The sequence below is a fragment of the Neophocaena asiaeorientalis genome, unplaced genomic scaffold (genome assembly GCF_003031525.2).
Source record: "Neophocaena asiaeorientalis asiaeorientalis breed wild unplaced genomic scaffold, Neophocaena_asiaeorientalis_V1.1 scaffold30, whole genome shotgun sequence".
NCBI lineage: Eukaryota > Metazoa > Chordata > Mammalia > Artiodactyla > Phocoenidae > Neophocaena > Neophocaena asiaeorientalis.
In genome coordinates, this window is record NW_020174923.1 from 15,325,867 (window position 1) to 15,350,179 (window position 24,313).

At 44.6% G+C, this 24,313-nt stretch overlaps 1 protein-coding gene across 1 annotated transcript in view; it reads left to right on the forward strand.

Moving 5' to 3' along the window:
- The window catches only part of MARCHF10 (membrane associated ring-CH-type finger 10), a 78,901-nt gene that overhangs the window by 1,941 nt on the left and 52,647 nt on the right, over nucleotides 1-24,313 (forward strand). The window contains exon 2 of the mRNA XM_024761131.1: nucleotides 7,172-7,291. Within this exon, the coding sequence (XP_024616899.1) occupies nucleotides 7,172-7,291 (120 nt within the window). The remainder of the gene's footprint in view (nucleotides 1-7,171; nucleotides 7,292-24,313) is intronic.

Sequence of the window (24,313 nt, forward strand, 5' to 3'; positions counted from 1 at the left end):
AGAGAGGAATAGAGGATGACTCACTTCAACATGTTTTCTTGTCCATTAGCTCCCTCCGTTATCACAGTTTAAACTTTACTTTTTTCAAACCTCCCGTCCCCATACTTTCAACAAGGACCGTCTCTTCCTGTTTTACATACACGTGTAACCAAACAGAGAATCTGAGGCCGTCAGGTGGGGAGCCACTCAGCTCTTCCCCTTCTATCCCAGGCTGCATGCCCGTCCAGCCCTCAAGTCTCGATGGGTGAAGGACAGTCTCCCTCCTGGTGCCGGACCTGAGATCTTGGTCCGTGCCCCTCTGTCTCCAGCCCCTCTCCATCCATGGACCTCTCTGCTGCATCCTTGGAATTTCTCTTCTTCTTACTGGCTCAGCCCACAAACATGCTCAACTCTCTCTCATACTGAGAACAAAAGAACAAAGCCGTCTGTGGACAATGTGTCCTTTTCTAGCCACAGCCCTGGCACTTCCCAGTCTCCAGATGTCCCCAAACAGTCAGCTACACTTCTGTCTCCACTCCGCCCCGCCATCCCATTCATGGCCTCACCTGCTGCAGCCTGGCGGTCTCCTCACCTCCCCTGAAACGGTGCTCGCCGAGGTCAGTAGCGAAATCAGCAGACGCCTTTGTAGTCTTTGTTTTCTGAAGCTTTACCTGCATTTGGCGCCATTACTCTTTCCCTCTCGCAACATTACTTCTCTGGCTTTCTGACATCGCACTCTCCTGGTTTTCCTCCTGTTTCACTCACATTCCTCTCCCTGCCCCTCACAGGTTAATTCCCCGAGCTTTCCATCAGCCCGATTTTCTCCTAATTCACAACGCCTGTGGCCCATCTCATCCCCTCCTATGTTTGTAACCACCACTCATACACTGATGACTTGTAATCCTGTGTCTTCTCAAAGTGTCAGAATCCCATGCACACCTGCCTGCTGGATGGTTCCATCTGGGTGTCACACGGGCACATTGAATTCAGTGTGTCCACAGTTGGACTCCATGTGTCCATCCCCTGCCATCCTCTTCTGTAGCCCCTCTCTGAAGACAGTGACGCAAGCCTTCCCTGACTCCTTCCTCGCCCTCACCACCCATATCCCCCAGCTACCAAGTCCTGCTGAGTTTACCTCAAACCTCATGAGCTTGTGCCTCCCTTCTCATCCTATGGCCATCGCCCTGGTTGCAACGTCCATAGTTTAGCTCCAAGACTATTACAATGTCCTCATAACTGGCCTCCCGGCCTCCAGCCTTGCCACCTTTCAGACTGAAATTTATGTAAAATGCAAACTATGTAATTCGGTTGTTTCCTCTCACGTAGAGGTGTGTCCCAGACCCAAGAACCACAGCAAGACCAGTCCAATCCTCGACCACTTCTCTAACCTCCTCTTCCCTCTTCCCTACTCTCTCGACAAGGGTGGTGAAGACCATAGTTGTTTGTTTTAATATTTATTTATTTGTTTGCACTGGGTCTTAGTTGCGGCAGCCAGGCTCCTTTAGCTGCAGCTTACAGGCTCCTTTAGTTGTGGCTCACCAGCTCCTTAGTTGTGGCATGCGAACTCTTAGTTGTGGCATGCGGGATCTAGTTCCCTGACCAGGGATCAAACCCAGGCTCCCCTGCATTGGGAGCATGGAATCTTAACCACTGCGCCACCAGGGAAGTCCTAAGACCATAGTTTTAACTTAGAACTAAAGGGAACCTCTGTATTCCCAAAGCACCCTCTTTAAAAAACAAAAACAAAAACCCCTTATTGAGGTATAATTTACATAGCATAAAATTCACCTGTTTTAAGTTTAAATTGACCAAATTTGCCATCATTGCCATCAGCTGATTTTAGAACGTTTCCATCAGTCCAATACCAAAGCACCCTTTTCATACCTCTTTTTCATTGCTGATGAAATTGTATTGAAATTGTCTTTTGTGTGTTTTCCTATCAAACTGGACTGCAGCTTCCTAAGGGCAGGGACAGAGTCTCACTCTCCTCTGTGGAACCGAATGCCTTGTCATTGATGAAAGCCAGCGTTACCGAACTTGACCACCAACTCTTTATCAGACATAGATCCAGCTGACTTGTAACTAATCCTCAAAGTTAAATCCACCTTCACTGAGCATTTTCAAAACCACTCACCACAAGGTCTGCAAAGATAAATATGGTTGTCTTTCATATGTTCTGAGGATTGTCGAATTAAGTATATAGAAACCCACAGAAACGATTACTTTGACGGGAACAGCAATGAGTTATATTATTGACTCTGTCCCTTGCCTTGTTCCAGAAAAGATTTAAAGTTGGGGTTTAAGAATTGCATGGCTTTAATGACCCCTCAGTTACTTGGTCCATATACGACCTTTGTGTATTTAGATTATTTACTAAGGTAGAGTTTGCACTGAATGGATATTGAAACCTTGGGCCATTGATGAGCTTGGCCGGTTACTCGTGGACATCCCAGCTTTCACGAGCAGCCCAGCGATGTGCAAGGGATTCCCTGTTTCAGGGTGTACAAATAGTGTAAGACCTACTGACCAGATGTGACTCCCAAATCATAGACATTTGCCACACATGCCTTCCTGAGATGGACTTGCCTTTAATGAACTGACTCAGATCGAGGCCCTTAGAAACCTCCTGTATACACTATTCCTGCTATAGCCTAAAATATGGGTTGGTAGGTACCAAATTAGCAGTGACTTTATAGGTCTGTCTGCTAGTGGCAGGAGAGGAAGGTTAAACCCACCCTGAATTATTTTGATGCTACTCCTTTCAGGGGTTGGGTGGGACCCGTTTGAAAAAAACGAGGAGATAATTTGGCATATTACATGCTATTTCAGAATCGGGTGACTAGTACATAATTATACGACATCTCAGAATTTGGCTCTATGTCTTCAAGGGTGTTCATGCTGCGTAGCTTTCTTCCCCCTTCTTTCCGTCAAATGTGTTTATGTAACTCGTGGCGAAATTTAGCCATTAATGTCCACTGAAAGCTAGAGAGAAAGATTACACTTGGAGTTCCAGGATGATTTTCTAGACTACCACATGTGTTCAAGTGGGTTTTATTTCATGTCGCTTATTCATTCTGATTCTTCCAAGTGCAGATCAAACAACTAATATGATGATATAAACTTGTTCAAGGACGTGATGGGTGACTATACCAGGTGGCGAGGGTTTGGGGACTGTCCACTCAGGGGGTTGAGGGAATGGAGATAATTCAACTTTCCCTCCCGTAGGAGTCATGGGGAGGGACACGTGACATGTGTGTTTCTCTGCTCTTCACAGAAGAGAAAAATAAACTCAGGGGGATATCATGGCAAACTCTTTACACCTTTGATTTCTTAAAACCTCTTAAAACTAATGAACTTCGATAACGCCCCCAGTGACAATTAAAACCCCAAACTCTGAGACGTGTTGGATCGTAAAAACAACAACAACAAAAGAAGCGACTGAAGGCAGGTCCTACTTCCCAAAACACTCACAGGGTTCAAGTAACAATAACCTTGACAGAGGCCACTGCTGATGAAGAGGTAGAGTTGGGTCATAGTTACGATGTGGGTTTATTTTTTTAATCTTTATTGGAGTATATTTGCTTCACAATACTGTGTTAGTTTCTCTCATACACCAAAGTGGATCAGCCATATGCGTACATATGTCCCCATATCCCCTCCCTCTTGAGCCTCCCTCCCACCCTCCCTATCCCACCCCTCTAGGTCATCACAAAGCACAGAGCTGATCTCCCTGTGCTACGCTGCTGTTTCCCATTAGCTGACTATTTTACGTTCGGTAGTGTATATATGTCGATGCTACAATGCTTTTTAGGCCAGAACCATGAGGCTGGGAAGTGTCCCTGTGGTGCATGGCTTCTTAAGGTACCAGGAGCCCGGATGATGACTAAAAGAATGGGGCTGGTAATAAAGGGAACAAAAGAAACTTTGAGCATCGCTGTGGGTTCAGAAAGCTGTAATTCTGAAGAAAAAGCAGTTTGCAGAGCTCCCTCAGTTGGCTTCCTGGGGGAACGGGCAGTCTTAGGAAACAGACCTCTACGTCCAGGGGAGAAAAACAAGGATGAACTTCAGGACCTGCAGGCCTTCGGGCCTTCAGAAAAACAAGGATGAACTTCAAGTCTTTTTCTTCCACAACCAAGATCAGAATCGCATTATTTAGCAAAGGCTGAGTTTAGAAAAAGGAGTAAACCAAGAAATGGGATTGGAAACAACCGCTAGAGCCTGATGGTGGTGGTGGTGGTGATGATGATGGTCATGATGATGAGTTTTATTGAACGCTCACCGCGAGCCGGTCACTCTGCTAGGCGTCTTACCAACAGAGCCTCATGCTCTCCCGGCAATCTTGCAGCACAGAGGCATCTCCCTCTCGCAGATGAGGGAAGCAAGAATCCATGGAGTTAGTCAGCCTGCCCAAGGTCACAATGCTAGAAAGTGGCAGAGCTGTGGTTTGTCGTGTTTACCTGTACTGAGTTACGGTGAGTCACAAAACCCGTGTCACCCCCCACAGGCACAGATGCACATTCTGCGTCCTGCCCTACAGTGGTGGCTTCTGCACAGAAGGCAGCCTGACCGCGAGCACTGCAGTCAGAGGGACGGGCTTGGGGGGCGAGGGGGCGCAACGCGAAAGGAGGAAGCCCCGATTCTCCGCAGAAATAAGAAAGAAGAAGTTACTTGAAGCCTCCCGTTTCAAGACTCGGCCAGTTTTGTCACATGAACAGAAACTTATTTATAGCAATCTAGCTCCAGACACGTGAAATTGAAAGGGAAATAAAGTTCCAGAGTAAGGGGAGCCCCTGGTGATGATGAATTACAAATCTGTTCCTTCTCCCCTTCCTGTGGATTTCAGGCGCCTCTGCCCCTGTCCCTTCAGGACCCTCCAAGCAGAAACAAAACCAGCATCAAAAACACCAAAAACATCATTCACTTTACAAATAACAAGAAAACCAGCCCCTGACGGGGGTGCGGGGGGAGGGATGGCTAGGTTCTTGCTGTTTCTAGGACTGGAAGTCCGAACTTGGCTCTGTCCCCGTGTTCCTTCTCAGCGAAGCAATAACTTGGAGAGGGCTAACGTTTGATTTACACGGAAAGATTGCTTGGCTGTTTCAAGATAAAAATGAGGAAGTACCTACCTTGCCACTGGTTTCTTCTCCTGGTCCTCTGTGAGAGGAAGGATAAGGAATCAGAGGGGAAAAACATTTTTTTTTTCAACGTTGCAAACCATTCTATTCCTCCTCCCCTTTTGGTAAAGAAATACTTAAGTTGCATGCATTCTTGGAGAGAAGTTTCAAAAAACACTCCGCCCACAGGAATTCTGTTCATCCCACCAAGTCTGCCTCGGTCCTGCGTGCAATAGCTAACACAGGCTCCTCCACTTTCAGCCCATCAGCATTTTCTTCTTGTGCCTTTAATACAAGTGGGTTAGGATAACAGAGACATCTGTGGCTCCAGGAAACAATACTCTACTCCAGGCCAGAGCTCCCCCCTCAACAGGGAGCGCCAATCTGAAGTCATCGTAAAGGAATAAGAAAAAAGAGGCCCATATTTAGTTGAACTCCATTAAACTCTCCAGCTGGCTCTCTTTAGTTTTACCTTGGTTTATTCTATTATTTGGTGTCTGTTTGTGTAACCGATTTATTATAGTTACTACTATTCAGCATTGGGCGGTGGGGGGGACTTCTTACTTATTAAAACAAACACTATCCAGGATTATTAAAATGGGTTGCTGTCTATACGGCATCGTTTTTGAAAATAAACCCAAGGGGAAAAAGAACCCCACCATTTTGGGGTGCTCTCCCTTTCCAAGCAAGGCGGGGTGAAACAGCACCTTTCTCTTGGGAATCCAGGATTCCACTAGCTGTGGGTAACTGATTCACTGTTCCCAAGTCCAAGTGGTAAATGTTTTATTAATATCAGGTCATTTCTACTCTTAACCTTGTAGCAGAATATTGGCTTTCTCCTTGGCCGTGAAATTCTGGCAAGTCCTTCTACATCAAGGAAGGAGATGCATTTTCTAACAGAGGGGAAAAGATGGAGAAGGAGTCTTTCCTTTCTCAACACAGGCAGGAAGAGGGAGATGGAGGGCCTAGTTGAGAACAATAGTGTCCATCTTTACACTGTACTTCTTTACAGTGGGTAATTTGGCCCTGGTAGGACAAAGGTGAGTTCAGTCGTTGGATCTATAGAAATGCTGCAAGAAGTTTTGCTATTTTGGAGTATTTGAAATATCAGTTGAAAGGGAATTAAGCCAGGGACTTCCCTGGTGGCACAGTGGATAGGACTCCGCACTCCCAATGCAGGGGGCTCGGGTTCGATCCCTGGTCAGGGAACTAGATCCCACGTGCATGCCACAACTAAGAGTTCACATGCCACAACTAAGAAGCCAGTGAGCTGCAACTAAGGAGCCATAACTAAGACCCAGTGCAACCAAATAAATACATAAATATTAAAAAAAAAAAAGAAAGAAAGTGAATTAAGCCAGATAGAGAAAGACAAATAGCATGATATCACTGATATGTGGAATCTAAAAAAAGATACCAATAAACTTATCTACAAAACAGAAATAGACCCACAGACATAGAAAACAAACTTATGGTTATCAAAGGGGAAAGGGGGGAGGGATAAATTAGGAGTTTGGGATTAACATATACACACAACTATATATAAAATAGATAACCAACAAGGACCTACTATATAGCTCAGGGGACTATATTCAATATTTTGTAATAACCTATATGGGCAAAGAATCTGAAAAAGAATATGTATATACATGCACACATATATATGTATGTATAACTGAATTACTTTGCTGTACACCTGAAACTAACACAACATTGTAAATCAACTATACTTCAATTTAAAAAAGAGAGAAAGAGAACAGAAAGAGAAGTAAACGCAGTGTATTGGGTACTTCCTTAAGACGGCAATTGTTGGGTAAGTACTTAACAAAATGCCTCTTAGTATGTCTGTTGTTTGAACTTATTAAGGCAGTGACTAATATTTTTTGACCTGACATTTTGGGCAAATGGAGGAGGGAGTGATGCCTGGGGGAGTGTCTCCACACCTGGTGACAGGTATTGATGAACACTTAGAGATGGACGCCTGTGTTGCATGTTTCTCACAACAGGAATTAAGTATAAAGTTATCAAAGCTAGCTGTGGACCTAAACCAAAGAAGCATCTTTTTTTTTGTTCTGCAGGCTTGCCTGAGACGACAGGAATACAGAAGAGACCCAAATGGGAAGAAACGAGATCCATTTTGGGGACAAGAGACAAATTTTGAGAGATCCCGGTTTTCAAGTGGGTCACCTTCCAAACAGGTACTTAGAATGCTGGGAGACGCTCTTTTGCTGCGGGGTGTGTGTGTGTCTGTGTGTGTGTGTATAACTGACTTAGGAAAAAGCCAGCCCCAAAAGGAGATGCTGAAGAATCTTAAAGGGCAGGGTAGGGAGAGGCAGGGGCAGGAGCTCTCGCCCTGGGTGCCACCCCTGCCCCTCCTCTGCTGTGTGACCTTCCCCCTTCACCCTGGTTGGGCCTCACTCTTCTCTCCTGTAGACCAATGGAGATGGTCTCTGAGGTACCACCCAAATCAGCAATGCTGCAATTCTTTGATTTTAAGAGTCGGAAGCACCGGGCCTTCTAAAGCACTGCATCATAATATACCGATATACCTATATCTATGCCTACTTGATCTGTCTACATTAATATAGACATATATATATATATATATATATATATATATATATATATATGTAGGCTTATAGTCTTACCCATTGCATGGCTTAGTATAGTTGTTATTTCAAATAGAGTAAAATGCAGTAATAACTGCATCAGGTAATAACTAGAAATTGTTCAAATATTTTTGTCTGGATGATAGCAGTAAATAGTAAGATCAGTAAAAGATGATAACAACAGGGAAATGATGATTATAGTAGAGTAGTTACCATTACCTGAGTGATTGCAATGTTCCAGTACCGTGCTAGGCGCTTTATACCTATTCACTTATTTAATTCTCATAAATCTCTCTATATTTGCCTCATTTTACAGATGAGAAAACTGAGCCCTAGAAAAGTTAAGAAACTTTACTTAAGATTTCACAGCCAGTACGTGGTGGAGTAGAGTTTTCTTTCTAGGCAGTCTGACCCCTGAGAGGGTGCTCCGAACCCCTGAGCTATATGATCATATTTCATGTTTAAGATCTTGTCTGTGTAAGAGTTTTACTTCTCCTATGCAAGCACTGAATACCGCAAGCTGCGTTCAACAATGGTTGTTAGTATGGCAAATTAAGACGAGTAATATGCCTTTTATGAATTCTTATTTAATGTTTTATGCCTGAAATATACTCTAGAGGACGGACTCTCTTTTCTATCACTGGTGTGGATCCTCAAGATAGATCCTGGATACCTGATATCAATCAAGTTCTTGTTGGGGTTTCTTCTTTAATCGAGGATGTTCACATGGTGGTTATTTCATGTTCGAAGGACACCTTAAAAACATCAGTGATTGATGTTTATGGATGTATCCCTGGGAGAGATCTATATTCCCTATTAAGGAACATAAAATCACACAATAAAATATTCCACCTAAAGCCTGAAGGTGAAAGAGACTATCTCACAATGTCGGCAGCGCTGAGAAGAACACATTGCCTGCATCTTTTCATGTTAGCCAAGGACTAAATATAATGCCTGCTGCTGATTAAACTTAGGGAGTGCGATTAATCCAAAACTTAAATCTAGTTTGGCTCGAACAACACATTTTTAGCATTAAGATAAATTCTCACAGTTTTGCACTTAGAAACAAAAATCAAGGACAGATGAAAAAAATGTAATTTCAGTCAAACAGTAGCATGAAGCCATATTCCTAGTTTGGAATTACTAAACAGATGGGCAGCTGGGTTCTTCTGTTTTCATGCAAAGACTCATATGCAGAGTCCTGGCCATTTCGCATGGCAACACTCATGCATTTGGGATATTCTAGAACTTGAAGGTTCACGCTCCTCTCCACAAACTGTGTTTAGGGGACAAACTGGTGACAGATTCCTGTAGTTCCCTTCTTCATGCTACACAAATTACTCATTCTTTAAGGCATCATTGCAAAACACTCAGACCACATCTGAAAAAGGATGCAGCTGTACATATAAAAGTAATTATGAAATAAAGACAAAAATATGTGGTAAAGTGCATAAAACTGGCAATTTCTAAAGCACGCGAACAGGATTTTTCATGTTTGCTTTATGTCACCGCACCTCAGTTTGTCGGAGAACTTGGAACAACATTACTTGATACTCTCGATTTTTTCCAGATGATGCTATCCCAAGGGTTTGGGTACTGACTGTACAAGTAACTTCCAAGTTGCACCTTCTCTATCAGGAAGAGTGACAAGATTCGAATTTTCCACAGTGAATTTCACCTCTGCTTTGCTCCCTGTATTACAGATATTCTTTGGGGGATACTGGAGGATTTTGCCTCTGGATACAAAAGTGCAGGAAGGTCAGGGTGAGGGGAAGTGTCATGGAACGCATGCTTGTCAACAGCCATCAGGACTGTGTGTTTATAATCCCAATCCCTCCTCACTCAATCCTTCGACTTTTGCCTGGTACAAGTGAAGCCAGAGAGCCCTTATGACATTCAAACCAGAGCCCAGAAATCTTTAACTCCCACAATCATGGGCTAGTTTGAAGATTTCTCCTCCCAGGTTTGGACCCCCACCCAAATTCTGTGAAAATCTGGTTGTTCTTAAACCTTCATAATCTGGGGCTGCCCTGCTCTGTATCAAATCCTGAGGGAATGCAGAATTTATGAAACCTCTTTCTACAGGGTCCCCAAGGCCAGGGAGATCCTAGAGCTAGTTTCCCAGGATAAGAATGCTGGCACCAGGACTTCCCTGGTGGTCCAGTGATTAAGACTCTGTGCTCCCAATGCAGGGGGCCCGGGTTCGATCTCTGGCCAGGGAACTAGATCCCACATGCATGCTGCAACTAAGAGCCCGCATGCCACAACTAGGACCCGGCACAACCAAATAAATAAATAAATATTAAAAAAAAAAAAAAAAAAAAAAAGAATGCTAGCACCTCCCAAAGGAGAACCCAGGCCGGACTGATGCAATTTCCAGAGCTTAGTGTATGGAATGTCACATCAGGCACTAGAGCTGCAAAAGATCCTCGGTCAATCAGAAAGTGGCAGGAGAAAGATAGAGTCCAATGAGACAGTGTAAACCCAACCCAAGCCCTCTTACCTAGGGAACATTTCCCTGAGTATTTTCCTTCTAGACATTGCTGTGGCTGAAAACTCAAAAGAACATTTTATCCCTGGTTTGAGAAGGCAAGTTCATTCCCTGGTTGAGTGGGCTGTGTGACAGTGGATTGCTTAATCCACGGAAATCTTTCCACTGTACAATCACGACGCGAAGCGTGCTACCACCAAATTTCGACCCTTGTATTGCAACTTCCATCACTTGTCCATTCCTTAACCCAGTCTTAAACCATCACAATGCTGATGGGCCTGGAAAAAGTGAGGCATTTACCATCAAGTAATAGATCCAGTATCAAGATGCCATTTCTAAACACCTGCCTGGGGGTGGGCAGATCCCCAGATAAATGCACAGTTAACATGGCAGCCCCTCCCTTATGGCACAACCTCTTCACTCCGACCCGTGGCTTTAACCGTTGGTTATGCAGAGATTGTGTTCAACCTAACACCAAGATAAAGCAATCACTACCAAGCCTGTGCTGAGGGGTTCTTTAAAGCATCACCTCCTAGAAAAGGGAACCCTCCTATATACGTTGTTGGTGGGAATGTGAGTTGGTGCAGCCACTATGCAGAACACTATGGATGTTCCTCATAAAACTAAAAAGAGAATAACCATATGATCCAGCAATCCCACTCCTGGGCATATATCCAGACGAAACTATAATTCAGGAAGATACACGCACCCCTATGTCCATAGCAGCACTATTCACAATAGCCAAGACAGGGAAACCACCTAAATGTCCATCGACAGAGGAATGGATAAAGAGGACATGATACGTATATACAATGGACTATTACTCAGCCATAAAAAAGAATGAAATAATGCCATTTACAGCAAGATGGATGCAACTAGAGATTATCATAGAAGGGAAGTAAGTCAGAAAGAGAAAGACAAACACCATATGATAGCACTTATACGTGGAATCTAAAATATGACACAAATGAACTGAAATAGAAACAGACTCAGGGACATAAAGAACAGACTTGTGGTTACCAAGGGGGAGGGGCTTGGGGGAGGGATGGAGTGGGAGGTTGGGGTTAGCTGATGTAAGCTTTTATAAATAGAACGGATATACACACTGCTACATTTTAAATGGATAACCAACAAGGACCTACTGTATAACACAGGACCTTCTGTATAACACAGGGACCTACTGTATAACCTACTGCTCAATATTATGTAACAACCTAAACGGGAAAAGGATTTGAGAAAGAATAGGTACATGTATATGTATAACTAAATCACTTTGCTGTACACCCGAAACTATCAATATAAAATAAAAAGTTAAAAAAAAATCATTAGTAAAAACATACACACAGAAAAAAACCCACAAAAGCACGCACACACACACACACACACACACACACAAAATAGAATGGATCAACAACAAGGTCTTACTGTATAGCACAGGGAACTATATTCAATATCATATGATATAACTGAATCACTTTGCTGTACAGAAGAAATTAATACAACATTGTAAATCAACTGTACTTCAAGTTGTAAAAATTACAAAAAATAATAATAAAGCAGCACCTCTTAAATACATTTAAGTTAGTTGTGTGACACAGTACAAAGAACACTTATCATCAAGGGTTCCCTCATTACAGTGTGAATTCGGACAAAGCACTTTACTTCTAAGTACTTCAATTTCTCGTCAAGGAGATCCTTATTATTATGCTATTATCTCATAGGATCATTGTGAGAACGTGTGAGATGCTCAAGTGTCATACTAACATTAGATTCGTTATAAGCTGCCTTGGTGTCCAGCTATGCTTGCAAATGATGCTCCAACATTTAGCGATAGAGGAGCAGCTCCTGAGGCTTCTAGAATACCTTCTTTCCTCTCAGCCCCATCTCAGGCCACACTTCTAAGAGCTAACCTAACGTAGCAACTTAATTTCACACCCTTTTCAAAGTTACCTACAACCCTGTGAGCTGTTTAATCAAATTAGAATTTAACAGGGAAATAAACAGCAGCTCTACAGAACCAACTACACCTTGGATGATTTAGTACATTAAAAAGCAAAGCAGTCTCTCAGCGTGAACAGGAAACAATGTCCCCGGTACACTGCTGGCCCAGAGGAGCCTGCTGTGGTGCCAGGGGCACCAGGATATTTTGACCTCTCAAAACTTCACAGAGGGGACTTCCCTGGTGGCGCAGTGGTTAAGAATCCACCTGCCAATACGGGGGACACGGGTTCGATCCCTGGTCTGGGAATAACCCTACATGTTGCGGAGCAACTAAGCCCATGCACCACAACTACAGAGCCCTGCGCTCTAGAGCCCACGAGCCACAACTACTGAAGCCCCTGAGCCTAGAGCCCACGCTCCGCAACAAGAGAAGCCAGCACAATGAGAAGCCCGTGCACTGCGACGAAGAGTAGCCCTCGCTCGCCGCAACTAGAGAAAGCCTGTGTGCAGCAATGAAGATCCAACGCAACCAAAATTACATAATAAAAATAAGTTCAAAAATAAAAATATTTTTAAAAAGAAATTGAATTTAAAAAAAAAAAAGACTTCACAGAGAAGGGCCAGGACCCCCAACTTCCCCAGAGAAAATGATGGAACTGATTAGCCCAGGACTTGGGGGACAGCAACCTTCAATGAAGAAAGTCATCATGGCCCCTTCTCATCTTCCAAGATCCTGCATCCTTGCTGGATGGGCCACTTCCAAGAGCACAAATCTCAAGGACTGAGGACATGTGGTCACTATATTTGGCAAAGAAGGTGGGCACCAGCCCTCAGTTTTTCAAGAGCACCGTTCGCTCCGATAATAGGAATAGGATTGTCATCCTTTCACCATCAGCAACCGAGCGGCTAAACGTTTAGATTCCAGGTCACCAGGACCCAGCGTTACACTGGAAGGAGGCGGCTAACCTGCCCCCAGCAGCAGCCGGCTCTGCCCCAGGCCTGGCTCAGCAAGATGGTTACATCCGTGAGATCGCCCGAACCTCCCAGAAGGCAAGGTGAGCTTAAGTGTGAAGGCAGTTACCCAACATAAACATCTTAATTGTTTTGTTCGTGATCATCCACACAAACGTTGGAGGTTGAAATGAAATATAAAGCTTCTTCAAGTAATCTGCAGTGGCTTAAAAAGTCAGAAAGTGCATTCCTACACGAGGGCAGCAAAAGCCTAAAACTGTGCTGTCCAATACAGCGGCCACTAGCCATGTGGGACTATTTAATTAAAATAACATTTTAAACGCAGTTCCGGGCTCAGGAGCCACATGTGGCCCATGGCTGCCATATAGGACATTTCCAACACTGAAGAAAATTCTATAGGACAGCACTGCTCCTGTTTATGGTCAAGTCCAAAAGATGAAACAAGACAAGATCCCACGGGCCAGCAAGGGGTTTTGTTTCCCAGAAACCGTCGTCACGTACTCCACGCTACAATGCTTTTGCCCACCGCAGCTCTTTGCAAACGTTTGCTCTCCGTGGCTGAGTCAGGTGTCCGCGAAGGCTGGCTCGCTTTGCATTTGGTGTTTTCCTCCAACTTGGGTATATTCGCATGTCTCCTTTCATTACCTGCCTCTCCAGCCTCTCCTGCCTGTGAAACCTGCAGCTTCTCCTCTTTCAAACCGCTCTTGGGGAGCTGTTTGTTCTCCCATTAATCTGTCAGTGTCAACCTACCAACACCCTTGATGGTGTCACGGAAGCAGCCAGCTTAGCACACGGCATATGCGTTCTGTGACTCACACTTAATTTTCTCTAACTTCTACCTGTCCATTGTCAGACTCCCCGTGGGCCGGGCCTCCCGTCGTTCTGGCCCCGGGCCTGCGTGAAAATGAGGCAGGTCACACACATACATGCTGGGTAGGAGGCTGTGAGTCATCCCTAACACCTGGCCAGGTGCGGTCACCGCCGCCCCCTCGACTCGAGCGCAGATTCCGTGCCCTCCAGGTGCACCTGAGTCACAGTGCAGCTCCACACCCAGCATCTCGAGCCCAACACGGATGTCAGGAGGCAGAAAGTGCAGCCCACGGTTTGTCGGGAATTTTCGTTGGAGTTTGTTTTCCATTTTAGTTGTTGGTCTGTCCTCCTTGGCCTGTCCCACCACCCCCTCAGACTCAAGAGGCTGAATCCATTGTCTTCTCCCCTCAGATTGGTTCCTCTTCCTGAATTCATTGCTGCCCAGGCCGGAATTCTGGAGATTATCTCAGACGCCTCCTTCTGTTGCCCCTTCTCAACTTCACGGCCGTCAGACACCAGAGTTAGACTGTCTTCCCTCCTCTCTCTTGAATCTGTCCACCAGCACCTTCCTTTGCAGGGCCCTGTCTTTTTTTTTTTGCCTGGATTATTGTAGGAGCCATTTTCCTGATCGTTTTGTCTTCACCTCACCCCTTCCGGCCAGTCTCCCAGGCAGCATTATGAGTGGATCCCTCTAGAAGCAAACTGGAACATGCCACTCCTCTATTAAAAGCTCTCTAGTGGTTCCCCATGTCTTTGGGATCAAGTTCAAACACCTTAGCAAAGTGTTTGATGGCTCTCAAGGCCCTGAATGGCCTGACCCTCAACTCTGAGGACACTTCCTCTGGGAATAGCTGCTCCTGGGGGTCAGGTGGCTTTGTTCTTGTCCCTCCTTTGTATTCCCCAGAATACCGTCTGGGCTCAAGCCCATCTTAGGATACGTTTTCCTGTCTGTCTCATCCTTAGGCTGGGAGCCACTCAGGCGCAGGCACTGGTTATTGCTCTTTTTTGATGGTTGGAATTTGCTTTAATAGACTTCAGCAAGAGGAAAAAAGAATAAATGAAGTAAATGTGCGAAAAATCATGCCAATTTTCGAATCTGAATGATGGGTATATAGGAGTTTATTATTATTCTCTCTACTTTGCCATGTTTCATATTTTAAAAAATCTGAGACAAAGGCCCCACCCAGGGGCAGGAAGTTATAAGGCAGGACCCAGGTGAGGTACCCAGGGAGGGCACAGGGCAAGGGAGATGGAGGGACAGAAGGAAGGAAGAGATGGTGCAGGGGGCCTGGAAGCAGAGATGATGCTGTCCCTCAGAGGGTGGCATTCTCTAGGACCTGCTGTCTTGTTGGGCAGGTCACCTCCCCACCAACAGCTCTCTGAGACTTCATTCTTCAGGACTCACTTCCAGACTCTTCCAGAAACCAAATCTGCTGGCACCTTGATCTTGGACTTCCAGCCTCTAGAACTGCTTGAGCGGGAACCGGTCCCGGGCGTTGGTGCACAGGGCGATGGCCAGGTGAGGGGCAGACAGGAGCACCCCGCTGAGTACCACGGCCCGCGTGTGCACGGGCAGAAGCGTGTGGATGGTGTAGATGAAGAACACATTTTTTTGTTTTTTTTTAAATCATAGGTTCACAGCACAGGAAAGGGACCTTGAAGGACATTTTGTCTAGTCACCCATTGCAGTTTTAGACACACTAGTTGTTAGAAAGTTCTTTTTTTAAAAAATTTTTAATTTATTTATTTTTGGCTGTGTTAGGTCTTCGTTGCTGGGCGCGGGCTATCTCTAGTCGTGTTGCGCGGTCTTCTCATTGCGGTGGCTTCTCTCGTTGCGGAGCGTGGGCTCCAGGCACACAGGCTTCAGTAGCTGTGGCACGCGGGCTCCGTAGTTGTGGTTCACGGGCTCTGGAGCGCAGGCTCAGTAGTTGTGGCGCACGGGCTTAGCTGCTCTTTTTTCCACCACGCGCTAGGAGCTCCATGAATGTTTGATGACCGCCAGTCACAGGAATGTTTTAGGAATGTGCAGGAATGTGCACATGATGAAAATCACAGCAGTGTAGCCCCAACCGCCAGAGCAGGACCCTGCCTCGAGCGGGAGAAGAAGGTGGGCACCGTTACCACGAGTGGTGGGCAGACCCGGGCCTGGCCTGAAATCATCAAGAAGAGAGTGGTTTGCTGAGACCGCCAACGCGCAACGGCCAGTTTGGGTCTGAAGACTGAAACCGCATCAACCATTCGGAAACCACCTCCTCATCGGTGGCGACCAGAGTGACTGGCTAAAGAGAACGTTCTTTTCCTGGCCTACCACTCCGCAAAGCGACAGGTGGCTTCCTTAAAGCTCTGGGTACGTTCCTTTTGTCACAGGTGGGCAAGAACACAGAGACAGAAGCAGCTCTCCGTGGACAGAGGAAACTCAGAACAGCCCAAAGTTGACCCAGGACTCACTCGCACTTCGTAAGAGGTCATCTTGGTGTGCTTAAATGTCCCACCGGGTAACTCACCAGACTGAACTGAAGGTTTCCTTTGTGATCATATTATAGAGTAATTGGAAGCCCTGGGGTGCAGGCCCCTGGGCAAACCAGGGTCCTGGAAGGCTTTCACAGCAGTAAATGGCACAAACGAGTGATAATTGGTCTGGGCAAAGCCGGCAGTGCTTCATTTCTCCTCCGCTTCTGCGCTTTACCTGAGCTCCACTAGGTAATTTAAAATAGGGCATGGCAGGGAAATGGGGCAGCTGTCATTTTAACTGCAGCTGCTTCCAGAACGTCCTCCTGCCTTTTGAACAGATAAGCAGGACGGCCTAGAGTCAATCCTTCCACGGGGTGATTCTGCCACTCGGCCCAGCGAGACAAACACCAATTGTCATCCCAGCTCAGTGAAATCGCCGGTGCCGAGCAATGTTGACCTCTGACCCCAAGAGGTCCCCGTGTTAATTAGACTCAGCAGCTCAGGAATTGCATGAGTGAAGATTATGATAAAGTGGCTTTTTTCGCATTTTATGTAGTGCTGTATATTTCAGTTTACAACATCTTATTAAAATCCCCTACTTAAAAAAAAATGGTTCTACTTGCTTCTTAAAACCAAGAAACTTGTTAAAAACCTATTAAAATTCAGATATCAAAATTTTAAATTCTTTCAGTCAGTTGCGAGACATGATTATTCAGGGGCATACTCGCATTAAACATAACCTATAAATACAGCATTTCACCCTAAAACCTTCTTTTGTTGACAACAACAATTGCTTTATTTGTTAAGGAATTATAAATCACTGGTGTCCAAGACACTGTGTTGGGTGGTATGGGGATATAGTAATGAATAACCTCTGGTCCCTTGGTTCCTCTCCCTTTGTCCTTTCATTGTCCCCTCTCTACCAACTTTTCCCTTCCCAAGCAGCCTATGTTCTGTGCTTGATCCTCTTAACACTTCCCTTGCCCTCCGTTTTGTTGACACACCTCTCTGGCCAAATCCTGCCCATCCACAGTTTCTGGGTCTGCACCCATACCACTGGTGACTGCCGGAAAAAAATCACCCAACCTTGAAAAATGGTGCCCCTGGAAGGTCACGGCCACTAACCTCCTGCAACTCTTCGATGCTGCCCAGTTTCCCTGGTCAACTGTCCCTTCCACTTCAAGCCTTCTTCCCTTTCCCCAATCCCTCCTCTCTTCCACCCCACTCCACAGTGGTCCTCACGTGGAAGCTCCCTCAGCTCGCTGCTGCCCAACCCATCCACCCCTTTCCCTCTGCACCACCCTCCCCTCATTCCCACCCTGTTACCAACCCTTCCATCTCTGCTCAGGACCCTCACTCCATCCATTGTCCCTTCCGTTCCCGCGTCTCCAACTCTGTACCAGAGCCTTCCCTTCCCATCAGCATTTAATCATGATCCAAGGTTTCCTACCAAAAATCATAAGAGAGCAACAGAAGAGACCTTCCTTGAGCCCCCATCCCCTCCACTTACTGCTTCTCCCTCACAAAGCTCTCAAAAGAATCATTTACGCTGACTCAGTTTCCCCACCTCCTACTCACAACGCAACCCACTGCAATCTGGCTGCCACACAGGTTATTCCACAGAAACGGCTCTTCGTCAGATGCCTTCCACGTCTGTGATGCAGGGCGTCTCTCGCAGTCCTCACTGCACTGCACCTCTCGGCAGCTTTAGCTCGCCTGGCCACTCCACTGTCCTCAGAATGCTGCGTCCCCGCGCTTCTGCAAAGCCACGCTCTCCTGGCTTCTCCTCCTCCTCGGCGCTGAGTCCTGGGATTCCTCCAGGCTCGCTTCTCTTCTCACTCTACACCTGGGGGTTTATCCTGGTTTTGTATCACAGGCCTCTTAGGCAATACGGATGACCTCTCTGGATCCTCTTCTCACAATAATATTTTCAAATGCATAAAATAAGATGCACAGGATTTCAAAGGAAACCACAATCCTTGAAATAATCATCAAGATATTTTTAGAAATCTGTGACTCAGTAATATATGTGCTTCTTTTTTTTTTTTTTTTTTTTTTCTGTACGCGGGCCTCTCACTGTTGTGGCCTCTCCCGTTGTGGAGCACAGGCTCCGGACACGCAGGCTCAGCGGCCATGGCTCACGGGCCCAGCCGCTCCGCGGCATGTGAGATCCTCCCAGACCGGGGCACAAACTCGTGTCCCCTGCATTGGCAGGCGGACTCTCAACCACTGCGTCACCAGGGAAGCCCAGTTCCTTTTTTAAAATGTATCAAAATTCACTTTTTTAAACGAGTTTTGATAAATGCATGTAACCATGTTTCGAGTTTCCATCACCCCATGACCCTTTCCAGTCAATTCCTGTCTCTGTCCCTCTTAGAGGCAACCACTGTTCCGAGTATTTTCACCATAAATTAGTTTTGCCTTTTCTTTTTCTATTTCTTTACACTGTTTTCAGTTCAACTTTTAAGTCACTTTTTAGACATTGGTGGAATATAGATTCTAAATAGATGAGCTAAATAAATGAACCTACTTAATAATTAAATGAGGGGACTTCCCTGGTGGTCCGGTGGTTGAGATTCTATGCTTGCACTGCAGCGGGCACGGGTTCGACCACTGGCTGGGGAACTATCCTGCATGCCACATGGCGTGACCAAAAAATAATAATAATTAAATTAAAATTACATACAAGTTACAGATTAAAATTATAGTCTTTTCCCAAAATGACAAAGTCGCTTTTAAAAAGATAATACGTAGTTGGAAAAGTTATGTAGAAATTGGCATTCTCACGTACCTCTGGAAATGTAAATTGGTACAATGTTTCTGGAGGACAATTTGGGAACAAAATATTGTAAATCTTTGTGATGCTGTTAATCTACTAATATAAATTCCCACTTTGGGAACTTAAAGAAATAATTGATGATGTGTATAAATATATAAGAATATTCATCATAGCATTATTTATCATAGAAAAAGTTGGAAGCAACCTAAATGACCAACAAAAGTAAGTATGACAGAGCCATACAATAGGAATATATTGTAAAGACAAAGAGAACTGCCAAGAAACAATAAAGTTTTACTTAATGGGTCTATTCTTAGAGTATATTTGTACTGTGATTCTGAAATTATTTCATGTTCATTACAGAGTAAAACAAATGAATACATATATTAATATAATTAAGGAATAAAGATTTTAAATTAAATACATATATTAATATAATTAAGGAATAAAGATTTTAAATATAATTAAGGAATAAAAATTTTAAATATTTAAAATCTTTAAAAATAAAGATTTTAAAGATTTAAATAAAAAGATACAAATATAAAACAAAAGAAAGGAAGGGAAAACCCCTTCCACTAAATATGTATTAGTGTTAAATACACATTTCTAATTAACTCCATTGAAATGACTTAGGAACAATGTCCCTCTAGGAGCAATGAACACACACAGCATGAAGATACTGATTTCTAAATAGCTTTCTAAACTAAAAGGAACCAGAGCTTATTGGGAAAATAGCTGATTCTAGGTCTGAGCCAGGTAAAGTACAAGGTGAAGCTATGAAATTCTATTGTGCCATAAAGCGTAGAAGTGCTCGGAGACTCAAGTCAGAGCAAACTTGAATGAACTCCCGTTCACCAATTTTGGGACGATTTGAGCCTCAAAAGATGTGACGAGACGATTGAATAAAATGTGTCCTTGAAACCACAGTGATGCTAACAAAGAGGCAAACAAACAAACAAGAAGGGAGGAAAGCTCTTCTTTAGAGAAGAATGCCAGCTAGTAATTGTAGAAGAAAGGACAGAAATAGAAAACTCATCATTTTGCGACCTTGACGTAATTATCAATCCAGGCAAAGCACATCAAAAGATGCTAAATCACTGGGTAAAATGTATCGTGAATAGGGTATTTAGTGTCAAAGAATCGTCTCACAGATTTCCGACTAATTACAAAAGGGAAAAATGCACTTTTATAGTGGAAAAATCTGGCAGTCACCGCCTTACCCTAGAGACCAAACAGCATTGTTAGGCTGATATTATAAAGAGGGATACCACACCACCTATGGAATATTCTAACCCCAAATGATTCACCTGAATTTTATTATGAGAAAGCCATCAAATTCAGAACGGTCGATCTTCTATGAGGCTGGGACTCTTCCAAAGAGTCAAAATCACGAAAAGACAAAAAGGGCCGAGAACAAAAGAGACATAATAACTGCGTGCAATGGGTGTATCTTGATTGGATCATAGATCAAAATACACAGCTAAAAAGACATTTTCGGGACAGTTTGGTTTGAATATGCTCTACATAATAAATAATGTTATGGAACTATTAAATTCTCTCGGGTAAGATAATGGTATTGTGGCTTTGTAGGAGAATGTCCGTTTTGATAGGAGATGCGTATTGAGGTATTCAGGGGTAAAGTATTATGAAGTCTAGAGAGAGGGAGGGATGGGGGAGAGGGAGAGAAAGCCAGTTGGCAAGGCAAAGGGCAATGGATGTTATTTGTACTATTCTTTCAACTTCTCCATTGATTTGAAAATTTTCAAAATAAGGTTGACAAAATTATAGAAAGGTATCTATTGATGCAATGTATTGTTAAGCGACAACGTATGTATGGCTCAATTCTATTTTTGTTAAAAAACAATATTTATACAGATGCATAAATATGTGTGCAAGAGTAATGTCAGCTGCTATAACAAAGGGACCAAAAATATGATGATTCAATCAAGAAAGAATTTATTTCTTGCACCTGTGATGGCCCAGCTGCCAGAGCAGGCCGCTCTCCTCCACCAGGACTTACAGGGATTCAGGCCAATGATGGTTCTCTTGTCTTCAACACGTGACTTTCAAAGTTGCTGCCTCTCCAGCCGAGAAGCAGGGCCAGAGATTATCTCTGAAGCAGGCTGTACATGTCAACTGTGCTCCCACTCCACTGGTGAGACTTTCCTCCTGAGGCCACACCTAGTTGCAGTGGAAACTGAGTCATTCGGTTCAAGGTGGGCAGCCACATCCAGCTGTAGCTCTTATCACTTGAGAAGGGATTTCAGTGGGAAGCTAGTAGTCTCCATCACACTCATTTGTTATACAGCAGAAACTAACACAACACTGTAAAGCAATTATACTCCAATAAAGATGTTTAAAAAAAGGGGGGGGGTGTCTGAAAGAACACAGACCAAGCTATTTGCAGTTTTTATTTCAAGGTTAATGGAGTTTTGAATGCTTTAAAATTTCTCTCTTTGTCTTTAGTTTTCCATTATGAACATGGATTTTTTTTTTGGCAATAAAGAAAAGACTTACACTTTACAAAAATAAGCCATTGAAACTACAAAAAGATGCTTTGTTTTCTTCCTCTGAAAGAAACATACAAGCTAATCTTAAGTACCACATTAAGCATTTTTCTTCTCAGAAACCTTCAGTTGGACCCTATTCTCCATCACATTAACTCTCAATTCTTTGCTTGACTCTCAGAGCCCCCCACAATCTGACCCCAGCTTGCCAGCCAACTTTGTCTCTCACCTCTCCTTCTCACACCCTCTGCTCTGGCCATACGCCTTGCTGCCTGAGAATCACGCCGTGGGTGTCACTCCATCCGTACCTTGGCTCCCATGCTGCCTCCAGCCGAAGCTGGTCCCTACTGCTCCTTGAATTCCTAGAAAACACCATCCCCTTCATGAAGCCTCCCTTGACGTCTCACTTTTTTGCTGTGAGTTTCTTTGAAATTTAGAATTGGTGCCACCCAATGTATCACTTAATTAAACTTTGTTTTGCATTTTGCTAGTATGGTATAAATTGTGTCTCTCCCATTGCAAGTATCTTGTCTTTATATTGGGTTGAAGACACAGTAGATACATATGATGCTGTTCAATTAATTCCCATGTTTTATGACCTATTATTCTGAGTAGGAGGTATTTTCATGGATGACCTCCATTTAATGGCCAAGTCTTTCATGTTCTTCAAGTGTTCCTCTCAACTAAAAGGAGAATATGAATTCAAATAAAGAATGAAGGAGAGGGGCTTCCCTGGTGGCGCAGTGGTTGAGAGTCCACCTGCCGATGCAGGGGACACGGGTTCGTGCCCTGGTCCGGGAAGATCCCACATGCCGCGGAGCGGCTGGGCCCGTGAGCCATGGCCGCTGAGCCTGCGCATCCGGAGCCTGTGCTCCACAACGGGAGAGGCCACAACAGTGAGAGGCCTGCGTACCGCAAAAACAAAAAAACAAAAAACAAAAGAAAAAAAAAGAACGAAGGAGAAATACATTGTAGCAAAACCACTCCTGAAAAATACCCAACGGAGGGCAGTCTCAACGTGCTACTAAACACTACACCTTAGTGCTCAGATTTTTTACATCCATCAATTTCCTGGCCACATGCCACTTCCTTACCCACTGCCCACCACACAGAACTCCATTTCAGAGAATACTACACATACTTGTCCCCCAAAGCATGAAAATGTATCGTCACCACCCATGTAAACCAACCAAGATTTCTGCAGCACACGAAGGATTCATTTGCATTTTAAGAAATACTAGCAAGTGTCATAAAACATGTCATATTTGCCATTTCAGTAGTTTGCAGCTCTGTTTCACCCAGAGGACCTTCCCTAGTGGGATAGCTTGTAATCAGGAAGCAAGTTCTATTAAAGTCCCACGTGCCTCTCCCTCAGAGAGCAGCCCCAATGGTGATAAAACATTATGAAGACTTTAACCACTGAGGCCACAGTTGCTCTCAGACCAGCGTCTCAGGCTGGGTCATTCCAACTTGCTGGCATGAGAATCAGAGAGAAGGTGGCAGGTAGGAGAGAGTTCTCTACAGAATTCATTGGTAGAGACAACTGCCCATGAAATTTCTGCACATGGCAGCCCAGCCAACTCCCAAAAGCTTCTTGTGGCAAAGTGGAAAGCAGGGGCTTCTACTGCTGAGCCTGGTCTTGCCCAGCCCCACCTGGGAGCCACGTCTCCAGGTGGGGAGACGCAAATGGGGTTAAGCAGCAGTTGGATTCAGGTGAGTGGTACCTGAGTCCAAACCCCGCCCCCAAATTACTAATCCATTCTGTATTGTTGTTCAAGTTTACAATCCTGGTAAACTCAAAATTGTCCTGAGGGCTCCCCTGGTGGCGCAGTGGTTGAGAGTCCACCTGTCAATGCAGGGGACACGGGTTCGTGCCCCGGTCTGGGAAGATCCCACATGCCGCGGAGCGGCTGGGCCCGTGAGCCATGGCCGCTGAGCCTGCGCGTCCGGAGCCTGTGCTCCACAACGGGAGAGGCCACAGCAGTGAGAGGCCCACACACCACAAAAAAATAAAAATAAAAATAATTGTCCTGAACATGGGAAGGACTTTGCTGCCCTTAGTTTCTTCTAGAAGAGAGAATGTTTAGCCAGCTTTGGGATATAACAGCACTCTGTGTAGGACATGCTAACTTTATATTTCTTGAATCCATAAAAGTCCCCATCCTGTCCAGAATGCTATTTATACAAGCTGCCCTTAATTCCCAAAGGCCATTTTTTGTGTTTGAGGCACGATATGAATGTGGACTTTGGGGACAGCACTCTGAAGATACTCATTTGCACCCACAGTTCCTTGGTCACCCTTCCCATGTTGTGACCGTTTGCGTGTCGAGGTTCACAGCCTTGATCATTCTCTTTCATGATCTCGGGAGAGCATTTTATCTCAAATGTAATAAACACACCGTCTTTCTCTGGCACCAGCCTGACACTACTCTTTGTCTGTTTTCCTATTCAGAGCAAGTCGTGTCCTGATCTTTACACTATGTCATAAGATCCACTCAGCTCAGCCTTCCATCACATGACATGTGGCTACAATGCGTTTTGTACACGTCCATCAGAATTCATCAGCACACCTTGTGGGAGGGAGGGAGGTGGCATACCAGTTGAGAACCAGCTCTGTAGATCTTGAAAATGAGCCATCAGGCAAGAGCTGGAAAATGACT